Source organism: Lepidochelys kempii, chromosome 3 (assembly GCF_965140265.1).
Source record: "Lepidochelys kempii isolate rLepKem1 chromosome 3, rLepKem1.hap2, whole genome shotgun sequence".
Lineage (NCBI taxonomy): Eukaryota > Metazoa > Chordata > Testudines > Cheloniidae > Lepidochelys > Lepidochelys kempii.
The window spans coordinates 179,219,347-179,235,264 of NC_133258.1; the positions used below are offsets into that span (position 1 = coordinate 179,219,347).

The 15,918-nt window shown below is 44.1% G+C and overlaps 1 protein-coding gene across 4 annotated transcripts in view; it reads left to right on the top strand.

Moving 5' to 3' along the window:
- Window positions 1-15,918, top strand: part of PSME4 (proteasome activator subunit 4) — a 218,182-nt gene that overhangs the window by 40,095 nt on the left and 162,169 nt on the right. For all 4 annotated transcript variants that reach the window (XM_073339167.1, XM_073339165.1, XM_073339166.1 and 1 more), the window contains exons 6-7: window positions 12,707-12,770; window positions 13,625-13,699. In XM_073339167.1, the coding sequence (XP_073195268.1) occupies window positions 12,707-12,770; window positions 13,625-13,699 (139 nt within the window). The remainder of the gene's footprint in view (window positions 1-12,706; window positions 12,771-13,624; window positions 13,700-15,918) is intronic.

The window sequence follows — 15,918 nt, forward strand, 5'->3', positions numbered from 1 at the left end:
GTTAGCTTGAGGTGTTACTGACTTCCACCCCACCCTGTTTTAAAAGGGTAGTGTGATGATATTTGGTTATCCTAAATTCTTCCCCAAAGTGGTGTTGGAGTTCTCCCTTAAACAGTCAGTCTTCCTGTCAACATTCTCCCCAAGACTGAAGGCACTTCCTGGGGAAACTGTTCTCCATGAACTTGATGTGAAAAAAAGAAAAGGAGTACTTGTGGCACCTTATAGACTAACACATTTATTTGATCATAAGCTTTGCATCCGATGAAGTGAGCTGTAGCTCACAAAAGCTTATGCTCAAATAAATGTGTTAGTCTCTAAGGTGCCACAAGTACTCCTTTTCTTTTTGCGGACACAGACTAACGTGGCTGCTACTCTGAAACCTGTTGATGTGAAAAGATTATCTGAAGTGGATAAGAGCTCACAGTACACACATGTGTCAAATTCATTCTGTGAAGAGAGCCATACTGCATTTTTTTATGGGGTCTGTGAACTGCACTTATGTTGTTCAGGGTCATACGCTACCCTCTATCCACAGGAGATCTCCTATTGATAACAATGGGCGTTTTGCATAAAGACTGAAGGAGAGTATGGCTCTTATGGAATAATAACTGAACTTCAATAACTGAACATTACTATTTTGTTTGAAATCGCTCAGTGGTGGTGGGAAATGAGGCAGAGCAATTTAGGTAATTTGCATGTGCGGTTACCCAACTTCTGAATACAGTTATGGTAATTTCACAAGTTAGGGGCACAGATATGTCTCTGATTATTTGATAAACTTGCTTTTAGTGACATCAGGTGTCACTGAAATGAATTGGATCTCAGAGCTGTTTCAGGCTGTCACTGGAAGTCTTATCTAAATGGCTGTTGGATTGCATATCCCATTGCTATTCCTTTTCAAGCCTACCACTTCAAGGTCCTATTGAAGCTGTTGCTCCAGCCAGCCTCTGAGCAGGTCTTGACCAGAAGAATATGCAGCACAGCCACCCCCCCCCCTTTTTTTTTTTTTTTAACTATTATTGTTATCCAGATGTATATTACCTTATTTTTCCAGACCTTGCTGATGTGGATCTCTGTAGATGACTCTGTGTTTACACCTATAGTGACATCCTTTGTTGTTGTTGAGCATCTAAAAGTATGCATCTACTGTAAGGCAGCTGCTGTTGAATAAGGGAATTTCTTGTAATTATTAGGACAATGTATACCTTCAGATCAGCGGCACTGCTATGGGTACCCGCATGGCCCCACAGTATGCCAACATTTTTATGGCTGATTTAGAACAACGCTTCCTCAGCTCTCGTCCCCTAAAGCCCCTACTCTACTTGCGCTATATTGATGACATCTTCATCATCTGGACCCATGGAAAAGAAGCCCTTGAGGAATTCCACCATGATTTCAACAATTTCCATCCCACCACCAACCTCAGCCTGGTCCAGTCCACACAAGAGATCCACTTCCTGGACACTACAGTGCTAATAAACAATGGCCACATAAACACCACCCTATACCGTAAACCTACTGACCGCTATTCCTACCTGCATGCCTCCAGCTTTCACCCTGACCACACCACACGATCCATCGTCTACAGCCAAGCTCTGCGATACAACCGCATTTGCTCCAACCCCTCAGACAGAGACAAACACCTACAAGATCTCTGTCAAGCTTTCTTACAACTACAATACCCACCTGCAGAAGTAAAGAAACAGATTGATAGAGCCAGAAGAGTTCCCAGAAGTTACCTGCTACAGGACAGGCCTAACAAAGAAAATAACAGAACGCCACTAGCCGTCACCTTCAGCCCCCAACTAAAACCCCTCCAACGCATTATTAAGGATCTACAACCTATCCTAAAGGATGACCCAACACTCTCACAAGTCTTGGGAGACAGGCCAGTCCTTGCCTACAGACAGCCCCGCAACCTGAAGCAAATACTCACCAACAACCACATACCACACAACAGAACCACTAACCCAGGAACTTATCCTTGCAACAAAGCCCGTTGCCAATTGTGCCCACATATCTATTCAGGGGACACCATCACAGGGCCTAATAACATCAGCCACACTATCAGAGGCTCGTTCACCTGCACATCCACCAATGTGATCTATGCCATCATGTGCCAGCAATGCCCCTCTGCCATGTACATTGGTCAAACTGGACAGTCTCTACGTAAAAGAATAAATGGACACAAATCAGATGTCAAGAATTATAACATTCATAAACCAGTCGGAGAACACTTCAATCTCTCTGGTCACGCAATCACAGACATGAAGGTCGCTATCTTAAAACAAAAAAACTTCAAATCCAGACTCCAGCGAGAAACTGCTGAATTGGAATTCATTTGCAAATTGGATACTATTAATTTAGGCTTAAATAGAGACTGGGAGTGGCTAAGTCATTATGCAAGGTAGCCTGTTTCCTCTTGTTTTTTCCTACCCCCCCCCCCCCCCAGATGTTCTGGTTTAACTTGGATTTAAACCTGGAGAATGGTCAGTTTAGATGAGCTATTACCAGCAGGAGAGTGAGTTTGTGTGTGTATGGGGGTGGGGGGGATGTGAGAAAACCTTGATCTATGCAGGAAATAGCCCGACTTGATTATGTAAAGAGTTGTCACTTTGGATGGGCTAGCACCAGCAGGAGAATGAATTTGTGGGGGGGGGTGGAGGGTGAGAAAACCTGGATTTGTGCTGGAAATGGCCCACCTGTTGATCACTTTAGATAAGCTATTACCAGCAGGACAGTGGGGTGGGAGGAGGTATTGTTTCATGATTTCTGTGTGTATATAAAGTCTGCTGCAGTTTCCACGGTAAACATCTGATGAAGTGAGCTGTAGCTCACGAAAGCTCATGCTCAAATAAATTGGTTAGTCTCTAAGGTGCCACAAGTACTCCTTTTCTTTTTGTAATTATTTCTTTCTGAAGGTGTTTTGTGTTATTGATCTCTGCTCAGCCACCTCAGAGTTGGATTTTTCAACTACCTTGTAAATTAAGTACACTTCAGTCATTTATTAATCTTACCATTTTTTTGATGAAAGCAGAGAATATTGGAAACACTAAGGTTAGCTAAGTTACAGCAACAGAGTTGGCATGCATTACTGCCTCTTGGAAGCCCGTGGTTTAAAATTTTATGTTATGGTAAAAAGAAAAGGAGTACTTGTGGCACCTTAGAGACTAACCAATTTATTTGAGCATAAGCTTTCGTGAGCTACAGCTCACTTCATCGGATGCATACTGTGGAAAGTGTAGAAGATCTTTTTATATGCACACAAAGCATGAAAAAATACCTCCTCCCACCCCACTCTCCTGCTGGTAATAGCTTATCTAAAGTGATCACTCTCCTTACAATGTGTATGATAATCAAGTTGGGCCATTTCCAGCACGAATCCAGGTTTTCTCACCACTTCCTGGACACTACAGTGCTAATAAACGATGGTCACATAAACACCACCCTATACCGGAAACCTACTGACTGCTATTCCTACCTACATGCCTCCAGCTTTCACCCTGACCACACCACACGATCCATCGTCTACAGCCAAGTTCTGCGATACAACCACATTTGCTCCAACCCCTCAGACAGAGACAAACACCTACAAGATCTCTATCAAGCATTCTTACAACTACAATACCACCTGCGGAAGTGAAGAAACAGATTGATAGAGCCAGAAGAGTTCCCAGAAGTCACCTACTACAGGACAGGCCTAACAAAGAAAATAACAGAATGCCACTAGCCATCACCTTCAGCCCCCAACTAAAACCCCTCCAACACATTATTAAGGATCTACAACCTATCCTGAAGGATGACCCAACACTCTCACAAATCTTGGGAGACAGGCCAGTCCTTGCCTACAGACAGCCCCCCAACCTGAAGCAAATACTCACCAGCAACCACATACCACACAACAGAACCACTAACCCAGGAACCTATCCTTGCAACAAAGCCCGTTGCCAACTGTGCCCACATTCAGGGGACACCATCACAGGGCCTAATAACATCAGCCACACCATCAGAGGCTCGTTCACCTGCACATCCACCAATGTGATATATGCCATCATGTGCCAGCAATGCCCCTCTACCATGTACATTGGTCAAACTGGACAGTCTCTACGTAAAGGAATAAATGGACACAAATCAGATGTCAAGAATTATAACATTCATAAACCAGTTGGAGAACACTTCAATCTCTCTGGTCATGCGATTACAGACATGAAAGTTGCTATATTACAACAAAAAAACCTTCAAATCCTGACTCCAGCGAGAAACTGTTGAATTGGAATTCATTTGCAAATTGGATGCAATTAACTTAGGCTTGAATAGAGACTGGGAGTGGCTAAGTAATTATGCAAGGTAACCTATTTCCTCTTGTTTTTTCCTACCCCCCCCTCCTCAGACGTTCTTGTTAAACCCTGGATTTGTGCTGGAAATGGCCCACCTTGATTATCATACGCATTGTAAGGAGAGTGGTCACTTTGGATGGGCTATTACCAGCAGGAGAATGGGTTTGTGTGTGTGTGGGGGGGGGGTGAGAGAACCTGGATTTGTGCTGGAAATGGCCCACCTTGATTATCATACACATTGTAAGGAGAGTGATCACTTTAGATAAGCTATTACCAGCAGGAGAGTGGGGTGGGAGGAGGTATTTTTTCATGCTTATTGTGTATATAAAAAGATCTTCTACACTTTCCACAGTATGCATCCGATGAAGTGAGCTGTAGCTCATGAAAGCTTATGCTCAAATAAATTGGTTAGTCTCTAAGGTGCCACAAGTACTCCTTTTCTTTTTGCGAATACAGACTAACACGGCTATTACTCTGAAACCTATGTTATGGTAATTTTATGAGTCACATCATTACCTAGAGGCTTAGGGTGGGGATTAGTTATACTGTAAATGCCTTCAGAGAACAAGAATTACAGATAATTAGCTTTTTTTTTTTGAGTCACTTCCAAGCCTTCCAGTTCTCCTTACTCTTAAGTTTCCTTTCCTACTTCTTTGTCTCTCCTTCCTTTTCTCTCCTCCTTTCTGTCCTGGGCCATGTGCTGCTACCTGGGTCCCTCCTTCCCCTGCCCCAGCAGCAGCAAGAGTTTGGGTGTGGGAAGTGGCTCAGGGCTGGGGCAGGGGGTTGGGGTGCGGGAGGAGGTGAGGGCTCCAGGTGACGCTTACCTCAGTGGGCTCCCCAGAATGGTGATATGCTCCTAGGTGGAGGCATTGCCTGGCGGCTCCACGTGCTGCCTCCGCCTGCAGGCGCCACCCCCACAGCTCCCATTGGCTGGGAACCATGGCACTCGGAGCCAGGGCAGCACGCAGAGCCCCGCTGGCCGTGCCTCTGCCTAGGAGCCGAGGGACATATTGCCGCTTCTGGCAATCTCTATGGAGCCAGGAAGGGAGCCTGCCAGTCCCCCCTCTCTTCTCCCCCCACAGCAGCTGCAGGGGTCCTGATTCGTTTCTCCCCCCTCGCCTCCCCACAAGTACCCGTGGTGCCCCTGGGCCCCCCCTGCCCCAGAGCACCCAACATTTAGTCAGGGGTATATAGTACACGTCATGGACAGGTCATGGGACGTGAATTTTTGTTTACTGCCTGTGACATGTCCATGACTTTTACTAAAAATACCCGTGACGAAAACATAGCCTTAATTAAGTGACACCTATAATCTTTCTAATGAATACATGAACTATATGGTGGCTTCTCCAGTTCATATGTATTATAAGATGCACTCACTCACCTCATTAAACTTAACAAGCTGAATGAAGTGATTCCTTGGTAGTCAGTTAAAGGTATGGCAGTTACAAATTTGGGAAGCCTGAGGTAATGATCTGGCATCCATTGTGAAGAACTGGAGAGATGAAACAGATATAAATCTATGTGCATGTATTAAATGGGCTTGAGAAGAAGGATTTTATTACATTCACATTAATAAATTTACTGCAGCTCCCAAATAACCCCCACTTCTCCATCTCCATTCAATTTCCCAAACTCCAGGGGGTCACCACAGATCTTCCCAAACCCCACTGCTTCCTTCTCCAGCCTCCAACCCCAGAATGCCCAGGTCCCCTTTATGAAATCTCCCTTTGAACCTTGCCCCCGCCCTTTAAATATTCCTCCTCCACCATTGAGCCTCAGTGCCCAAGTACCCCATTAATCAGTCCCAGGAACTCCTCTCCTGTCCCCCAATAGATATTCCCTGGCTGGGGGGTATTGCAGAGTGAACCCACCCTGCACTTACCCCACGGCAGCAGCTCCTTCAGCTCCTGTCCTGCAGGACTAGCTGGGCTGAGCTCCAGGTGTTTTGACTGGATTGGAGGCTTGGGGGATGGTCAAGCCCCTGAGGGGGGCCAGGCGAGGCCCAGGTGGGATATTGCTGAGCGAGACCATCCTGCACTCACCCTGCTGCTGCTGCTGCTGCTTCTATCCCACTGGGCTGCCTGGGCTCAGGCACTCCCTCAATTTTGGTCTCTACCCCATCCCTGGTCATGTTGGAGGGGTGGCTGAGCCAAACCTAAGAAGTGCTGTGGACCCTGTGCACCAGGTTGCAATGCCCAGAGCAGGAGCCCAGCTAGCCCTGTGAGGCAGGAGCTGCTGCTGTGCATTAAGTTTTTCATTTTGTTTTTTTGTTTTGTTTTGTTGTTTTGCCTTTGCAAAAACTATGTGCGCCTCTAACAATTACCTCCCTTGTCTTATCTCCAGCACTCCTGTTAATACACCCCAGAACTATATAAGTCTCTTTCATAACTGCATCACATAGTTGGGTTATATTCAATTTGTGATCTATTATTAACTCCCTGATCTTTTTCAGCTGTCCTACCACCTAACCATTTGTTTCTCCTTTAGTAGTTGTGCCTTTGACTTTTCCTTTCTGAATGTAGTACTGTGACGCATGACCAGAAAGGGTTAAACATCCTGCAGGATGAATGACTCAAATTCAACCCTTAAAGAGTAATGGGAGATAATGTTTGTGTTTTTGTGTGTTTACATATCATAGACTCATAGAAGATTAGGATTGGAAGAGACCTCAGGAGGTCATCTAGTCCAACCCTCTGCTCAAAGCAAGACTAACGCCAACTAAATCATCCCAGCCAGGGCTTTGTCAAGCCAGGCCTTAAAAACCTCTAAGGATGGAGATTCCACCACCTCTCTAGGTACCCCATTCCAGTGCTTCACCACCCCGCTAGTGAAATAGTTTTTCCTAATATCCAACCTAGACCTCCCCCACTTCAACTTGAGACCATTGTTCCTTGTTCTGTCCTCTGCCACCACATGTATATGGGTAGTGGTCAACAATGTAATCAACAGTCCCTGTCTATGCTGTATTCTGTTAATTCAGCAATCAAAAGAACATCCTAGCATTTAAATGAACCGTAAACACGGAATATCGCTGCAGTCATCTCTTTTTGAAACGTATAGCCAGTCATCTGCGAATGGTGAAAAACAGGCAGTTGCCTTATGTTAATTTGTGTAGCTAAGTACTGGTGATGGTCCTACTTCAAAGGCTTTGTCTACACTGTGGAAAAACACCCCCCTGAGCCCTGCAAGTTTCAGTGCTGTAAAGTTGCAGCGTAGGCAGTGTGCCAGCGCTGGTAGCTATTCCCCTCGTGGAGGTGGGTGGTTGTTTGTTTTTTTTTAGCGCTGGGCAAGCTCTCTCCCAATGCTGGTGCCGCAACTACACAGCCATGTTAAAGCGCTGCTGCGGCAGCGCTTTAATGTTGCTAGTTGAAGACATGCCCAAAGTCGCCCTGGTCACCTATTGTAAGCCAAGGGACGCTGATGTGTCAAAGAAGGCTTGAAATTGTATAAAAGATCCATGGGTCCTGATCCTGTCATCTCAGATCTGCTTGAGGTTTCATGCAGGTGAAGCCTAAGCCATCAGGACTGAGATCCCAGTTCTAACTGGACCGCCCTGAAGATAAACATTGGACTATAACCTATGGACTAAATTTCTAAAAGAAGCTTTGTAGCTGCAAAGAGTTATCATCTCTGCTATGAATCTGAACCTCAAGAGTGGCTCATGTCTGTATGTATCTCTTTTGTATTTTAACAAATTTTAGTTTAGTTAATAAGAATTGGCTATAAGCATGTATTTGGTAAGATCTGGAATATTCATTAACCTGGGAGGTAATGTGTCCGACCTTTTGGAATTGGTAGAATCTTTTCTTTTGTATGGCGAATAAGATTTTCATTCATCTTCATCATTCTTGACTTCTGAGTAACCAGTCAGGTATAACAGAAGCTGTTTCGTAAATCTAAGTATTGAAATATCCACCAGCTTTGGGGATTGTCTGCCCCATTCTTTGCAGTCCATCCCAACTGAGTGATCTCAGCTGGCTCCCCCTACGCCTCCAGGCAAAAAAGTACTTTTTATTTATCTTCATTGAATTTCATCATATTGATTTCAGACCAATTCTCTAATTCGTCAAGGTTATTTTGAATTCTCATTCTGTCCTCTAAAGTGCTTGCAGCCCCTCCTGGTTTGATGTTCTCTTAAAATTTTATAAGCATACTCTCCACTCCATTCTCCAAGCATTAATGAAAATATTGTATAGTGACAGACCCTGCAGGACTTCACTAGATATGTTGAACTGTATCAGTGGAACAGTGAACTATTGATAACTACTCTTTGAATACAGTTTTCAACCAGTTGTGCAGCCATCTTACAGTACTTTCATCTAGAGACCATATTTCCTTCGTTTGTGTATGAGAAAGTCATGTGGGACTGTGTCAAAAGTCTTATAAAATCAAGATATATCACATCTGTTGCTTCTCCCTATCCACTAGGGCCAGTAACCCTGTCAAAGAAGGTTTCAGAGTAGCAGCCATGTTAGTCTGTATCCGCAAAAAGAAAAGGAGGACTTGTGGCACCTTAGAGACTAACAAATTTATTTGAGCATAAGCTTTTGTGAGCTACAGCTCCCTTCATCGGATGCATTCAGTGGAAAATACAGTGGGGAGATTTATAGACACAGAGAACATGAAACAATGGGTGTCACTATACACACTGTAATGAGAGTGATCACTTAAGGTGAGCTATTACCAGCAGGAGGGTGGGGGGAGGAACCTTTTGTAGTGATAATCAAGGTGGGCCATTTCCTGCAGTTGGTAAGAACATCTGAGGAACGGTGGGGGGAGGATAGTTTTACTTTGTGTAATGACCCATCCACTCCCAGTCTCTATTCAAGCCTAAGTTAATTGTAGTTTGCAAATTAATTCCAATTCAGCAGTCTCTCGTTGGAGTCTGTTTTTGAAGTTTTTTTGTTGAAGAATTGCAACTTTTAGGTCCGTAATCGAGTGACCAAAGAGATTGAAGTGTTCTCTGACTGGTTTTTGAATGTTATAATTCTTGATGTTTGATTTATGTCCATTTATTCTTTTACGTAGAGACTGTCCAGTTTGACCAATGTACATGGAAGAGGGGCATTGCTGGCACATGATGGCATATATCACATTGGTAGATGTGCAGGTGAACGAGCATCTGATAGTGTGGCTGATGTGATTAGGCCCTATGATGGTGTCCCCTGAATAGATATGTGGACACAGTTGGCAACGGGCTTTGTTGCAAGGATAGGTTCCTGGGTTAGTGGTTCTGTTGTGTGGTGTGTGGTTGCTAGTGAGTATTTGCTTCAGGTTGGGGGGCTGTCTGTAGGCAAGGACTGGCCTGTCTCCCAAGATCTGTGAGAGTGATGGGTCGTCCTTCAGAATAGGTTGTAGATCCTTGATGATGCGTTGGAGAGGTTTTAGTTGGGGGCTGAAGGTGATGGCTAGTGGCATTCTGTTATTTTCTTTGTTGGGCCTTTCCTGTAATAGGTGACTTCTGGGTACTCTTCTGGCTCTGTCAATCTGTTTCTTCACTTCAGCCGGTGGGTATTGTAGTTGTAAGACTGCTTGATAGAGATCTTGTAGGTGTTTGTCTCTGTCTGAGAGGTTGGAGCAAATGTGGTTGTATCGTAGAGCTTGGCTGTAGACAATGGATTGTGTGGTGTGCTCTGGATGAAAGCTGGAGGCATGTAGGTAGGAATAGCGGTCAGTAGGTTTCTAGTATTGGGTGGTGGTTATGTGACCATCGCTTATTCACACTTAGTAGTGTCCAGGAAGTGTATCTCTTGTGTGAACTGGTCCAAACTGACGTTGATGGTGGGATGGAAATCGTTGAAATCATGGTGGAATTCCTCAAGGGCTTCTTTTCCATGGGTCCAGATGATGAAGATATGATCAATATAACGCAAGTAGAGTAGGGGCGTTAGGGGACGAGAGCTGAGGAAGCGTTTTTCTAAGGCAGCCATAAAAATGTTGGCATTCTGTGAGACCATGCGGGTACCCATAGCAGTGCCGCTGATTTGAAGGTATGCATTGTCCCCAAATGTAAAATAGTTATGGGTAAGGACAAAGTCACAAAGTTCAGCCACCAGGTTAGCCGTGACATTATCGGGGATAGTGTTCCTGATGGCTTGTAGTCCATCTTTGTGTGGAATATTGGTGTAAAGGGCTTCTACATCCATAGTGGCCAGGATGGTGTTTTCAGGAAGATCACCAATGGATTGTAGTTTCCTCAAGAAGTCAGTGGTGTCTCGAAGATAGCTGGGAGTGCTGGTAGCATAGAGCCTGAGGAGGGAGTCCACATAGCCAGACAATCCTGCTGTCAGGGTGCCAATGCCTGAGATGATGAGGCGTCCAGGATTTCCAGGTTTATGGATCTTGGGTAGCAGATAGAATACCCCAGTTCGGGGTTCCAGGGGTGTGTCTGTGCGGATTTGTTCTTGTACTTTTTCAGGGAGTTTCTTGAGCAAATGGTGTAGTTTCTTTTGGTAACCCTCAGTGGGATCAGAGGGTAATGGCTTGTAGAAACTGGTGTTGGAGAGCTGCCTAGCAGCCTCTTGTTCATATTCCGACCTATTCATGATGATGACAGCACCTCCTTTGTCAGCCTTTTTGATTATGATGTCAGAGTTGTTTCTGAGGCTGTGGATGGCATTGTGTTCTGCACGGCTGAGGTTATGGGGCAAGTGATGCTGCTTTTCCACAATTTCAGCCTATGCACGTCGGCGGAAGCACTCCATGTAGAAGTCCAGTTTGTTGTTTCGACCTTCAGGAGGAGTCCACCCAGAATCCTTCTTTTTGTAATGTTGGTAGGAAGGACTCTGTGGGTTAGTATGTTGTTCAGAGGTGTGTTGGAAATATTCTTTGAGTCGGAGGCGTCAAAAATAGGATTCTAGGTCACCACAGAACTGTATCATGTTCGTGGGGGTGGAGGGGTGGAAGGAGAGGCCCCGAGATAGGACAGATTCTTCTGCTGGGCTAAGAGTATAGTTGGATAGATTAACAATATTGCTGGGTGGGTTAAGGGAACCACTGTTGTGGCCCCTTTTGGCTGAATTGGAATTAATTTGCAAACTGGATACAATTAACTTAGGCTTGAATGGAGACTGGGAGTGGATGGGTCATTACACAATGTAAAACTGTCTCTCCCCCCCCACCCCCCCACTGTTCCTCAGACGTTCTTATCAACTGCTGGAAATGGCCCACCTTGATTATCACTACAAAAGGTCCCCCCCCTTCCCCCCCGCGCTCTCCTGCTGGTAATAGCTCACCTTAAGTGATCACTCTCGTTACAGTGTGTATGGTAACACCCATTGTTTCATGTTCTCTGTGTATATAAATCTCCCCACTGTATTTTCCACTGAATGCATCTGATGAAGTGAGCTGTAGCTCACGAAAGCTTATGCTCAAATAAATTTGTTAGTCTCTAAGGTGCCACAAGTACTCCTTTTCTTTTTGTCAAAGAAGGAAAGTTCTTGTTCTTGACACATCTGTGTTGACTATTACTTATCACTGTCTTATCCTCTAGGTGCTTACAAATTGATTGATAATTATTTCAGTATGTTTCCAAGTACTGAGAGTAGATTGACTGGTCTCTAATTCCCCAGCTCTTCCTTTTCCCCCTTTTTTAGAGATAAGCAGTATATTTGCACTTCTCCAGTTGTCTGGGACCTCACCCATCCCTATGAATTCCCAAAAATAATCTCTAGCAGTTTCAGGATTGCTTCAGCTAGTTCCTTAAATACCCTGGGATGTTTTTCATCAGCCCTGCTGATTTAAATACTTCTAATTTAATTGGGCTTGTGGAGAACTTAAAGGAGAGAATTAGAAAGCCTTCAGTAAAATGAAGGAATAAATAAGAGTTTAGGTGGAGGAATGGTGAAGCTTGTTTCCCAAGCTCTGAAAGAATTTGGGATCAAGTCTGATGCCTATCATTAGTCTTGGACAATAGGGAAAAATGTTAGACATTAGAGTAGGAGGGTGATACAAACTACGTGCGATGGGTTCTTACTAGTGAGTATGCCAGTTGAGATGAAAATTAAGACAGAACAAGGAACTGGTGAGACTGAGATAAGTAGAAGGAAGTGAAATACAGATGTAAATTATTAACATAAAACTTTTACTAAACTTTACATTTAAAAGTTGGCCAGAAATGACAAGGTGGTAAAGGAGGGAGGAGGAAAGAATTCCAAGGACTGAAGCTTGGGATGAAAGAAGTAGTGGTAGGACAGTGACCATAGCCAGTCAGTAAGGGGGAAAAAAATACTTGGATTAGTGAAAGTGAGACCAGGAGAAAAGGTGCCTGAAACTGCCTAGTAGAGTGGAGATGAAATGTGTGCCTGATGATGGAGGAGAGATTGGTGCCGTGCTGAAATGACTGGCTTGATTTCATTTTCTTGCAGGCTTTGGTTTGATGAATTTATAGGCCTCTGGTTTTCAGTTCAGAATCTTCCACAATGGGAGGGGGTAAGTATTTACTTTTCCTAATCCTGTAGAATAGCACTATATAAATAGAGTGAAAACGTACTTGTAAATAAACCTGAAATATTTCATAGAATCATCATAGAATACCAGGGTTGGAAGAGACCTCAGGAGGTCATCTAGTCCAACCCCCTGCTCAAAGCAGGACCAATCGCCAATTTTTGCCCCAGATCCCAAATGGCTCCCTCAAGGATTGAACTCACAACCCTGGGTTTAGCAGGCCAATGCTCAAACCACTGAGCTATCCCTCCCCTGTTTAACTTGAACACTGTCACATCAAGTTCCATTTTTCCTCCCCTTTCTCTAATGTGGAGGGGAAAGGTGGTAATTTCATGACTTCCAACAAGCTGTTGCTGATTGAGTAAACAAGCCAGCAGTTTTGCTTGTTGGGCAGTTTATAATTGCTCTCTCATGCATTTTCCAGACTACCAGTCAATCCTTATGGGGATGCAAAGGGCTATTGTGGTATAGTTCTATGAAATCCCACAAATATAACGGCATCCCATAGTTCAGTATCCCTAATATGAAAGAGATATGGGGGTGGAGGGGTGGAGTTTTTGTTTGTGTTTTAGTCATGAATATTAAAAGAAGTAACAAGTGAGGTGGGGATCTCAGCGCAGGAAGTGTAATAATTTCTCAAATGTTTACATTAAGATTCTTTAACTCCTTATTTATGCCCTGTGTGACATTGGTGAATGTGATCTTAAAATCTCTCTTGCTGAGATGAACTGATATTTTGCCTCTGTGGCCACTGATGAAATGGGCGTCGAGTTCTTCTCTTAGAAATGTATGCTATGGAATATTGACCTGTTTTTTTGTTTCTCCTCCCCTCCCCCCAGCATCTAGTAAACCTTTTTGCTCGCTTGGCCACTGACAACATAGGGTACATAGACTGGGATCCATATGTACCAAAGGTAATATCTGTTATTTTTACAAGTGGTATTGTTTACCCTGCAATAATATTCCACTAACCCTGAAGATATATTTCAATGTGGGCAATACCAAACATAAATATTCTCTGTAGCCTCTGTTTTGGCCTCATATAACCATATTTTCAAGCTAGGTATGTGCAGCTGAAAATCTGAATTAACTCTCTGTACATAGCTTTGGGAGTTGGCAGTCTTCATCAGTTGACTCAAAAGGGTATTACTATATTGCACCACCCTTCTGTAAGCAATTATGCGTGCGAATAACTTTAAATGCACAACTAATCCCACTTACTTGCAAGAATGAGACCAAGTATGGAACCGCTTTTGAATTAGTTGATGCACAGCACAAACGCACTGAATCTCCGACTTTTGATTTCAAGCTGTTCATAGCATTTTAATATATTAAAATCTTCTGGTGTAAACCAGCTTTTGCCAACTTGAATCAGATTTTGATGTAGCATGCACATTTTCAAAAGTCCAAAGTTATTTTTGTTTCAAACAATTCCAAATTTGAGTTAATAAAGATATAGTGTAATATTTTCTTTTTCTTTGTTGTCTCAACGGTATGAACACTATAGAATTCAGGCCAGCCAGCTTCCTTGGAAATAGTCCAATTGGTACTGAGAAGGATCATATTAATGCCTTTGTGAGGCTAAGTGTAAGTTGTAAGAATACCAAAAAGTTGGAAAGAGACTATTTTGGCCAACATTTTTATGTCTCTTAAACTGTTGGCTCATATAGCCACCTGTCCCTTCTTACTGAGAAAACAAATGAAATTGTGTGATTCTGATACTTTTAGATATGGCTTGCTTCAGTTATTTTAGGGAATTCAGACTCAACTTTTTTCACTGGATATTAAACATATGAAATAAATCTCCAGAGAGCTACTCCTCTCGTAACACAAGAACTAGGGGTCACCAAATGAAATGAATAGGCAGCAGGTTTTAAATAAACAAAAGGAAGTATTTTTCACACAACACAGTAAATCTGTGGAACTCCTTGCCAGAGGATGTTGTGAAGGCCAAGACTATAACAGGGTTAAAAAAGGAACTAGATCAGTTCATGGAGGATAGGTCCATCAATGGTTATTAGCTAGGATGGGCAGGATGGTGTCCCTAACCTCCTTTTGCTAGGAACTGGGGAATGGGCGACGGGATGGATCACTTGATGATCACCTGTTCTGTTCATTCCCTCTGGGGCACCTGGCATTGGTCACTGTCAGAAGACAGTATACTGGGCTAGATGGACCTTTGGTCTGACCCAGTATGGCCGTTCTTATGTTCTTAGTTTCCTGACTTCTAAATGATCATCACTTAAATTTTCAATCCTTCATCGAGGGTAAATATTAACTTCATCAGTTTCCCCAATAATTTGGGTGCTTTATTGCTGAAATTTGGTCTCTTATGAAAAGATTAAATCCAATTTCTCTCGTAATATAAATACTTGTTCTTCTTCGAGTGATGGTCCCTATGTGGTTTCCGATCACGGGTGCTCATTCGCGCCATGCGCCAGAGCCAGAACTGCTCATAGTAGCGTCTGTTGACCCAAATGTGCGTCAACCGCGTGGGTCATCCGCGACTTTAGGAAGCCGTGTGGATCAATGCTGCTCCAGTTCCCTCTTACCTCTGCATGGCCAGAGTCGGAACCACTGTTCTTCGGTGCTCTTAGCTTGCTTTGGGACCCATACCAACGTCATATACTCAGTCAGCCCTCCCCATCCACTACCATCATTTACAATGCTCCTTCAGATGCTCCCACTCCACTGGCCCCGCAGGTCCCCACCGGTGCCTTTTCATTGCCTGATGAAGTGCTCATTCCTCCCTCCGTCTCACCTCCCGTTGATCATGCCCAGAATCAGGCCCTCCTTCACCATATGGTCACTGCCCTCAACCTTCCTCATTTGGTGGTACAACCCATCCTCCATTCCTGGTGGGCATCCCATTTATGCCTCCGGTGCCATGCACGACCCTCACCACCGACACCTCCCTGGCAAGCTGGGGCACACATGTGGATGGACACATGGCCAGGGCCTCTGGTTGCCCAGAGAGGCAAGAATGCACATCAACGTTCTTGAACTTCAAGCCATTCACTTAGCCTGCTGAATGCTACTGCCACTCCTCCGCTCCTGCCATGTCCAACTTCTCTCAGACAACATGCAACAGTTGCCTATGTCAGCAAGTAGGATGGGACACGTTCCCCCCCCC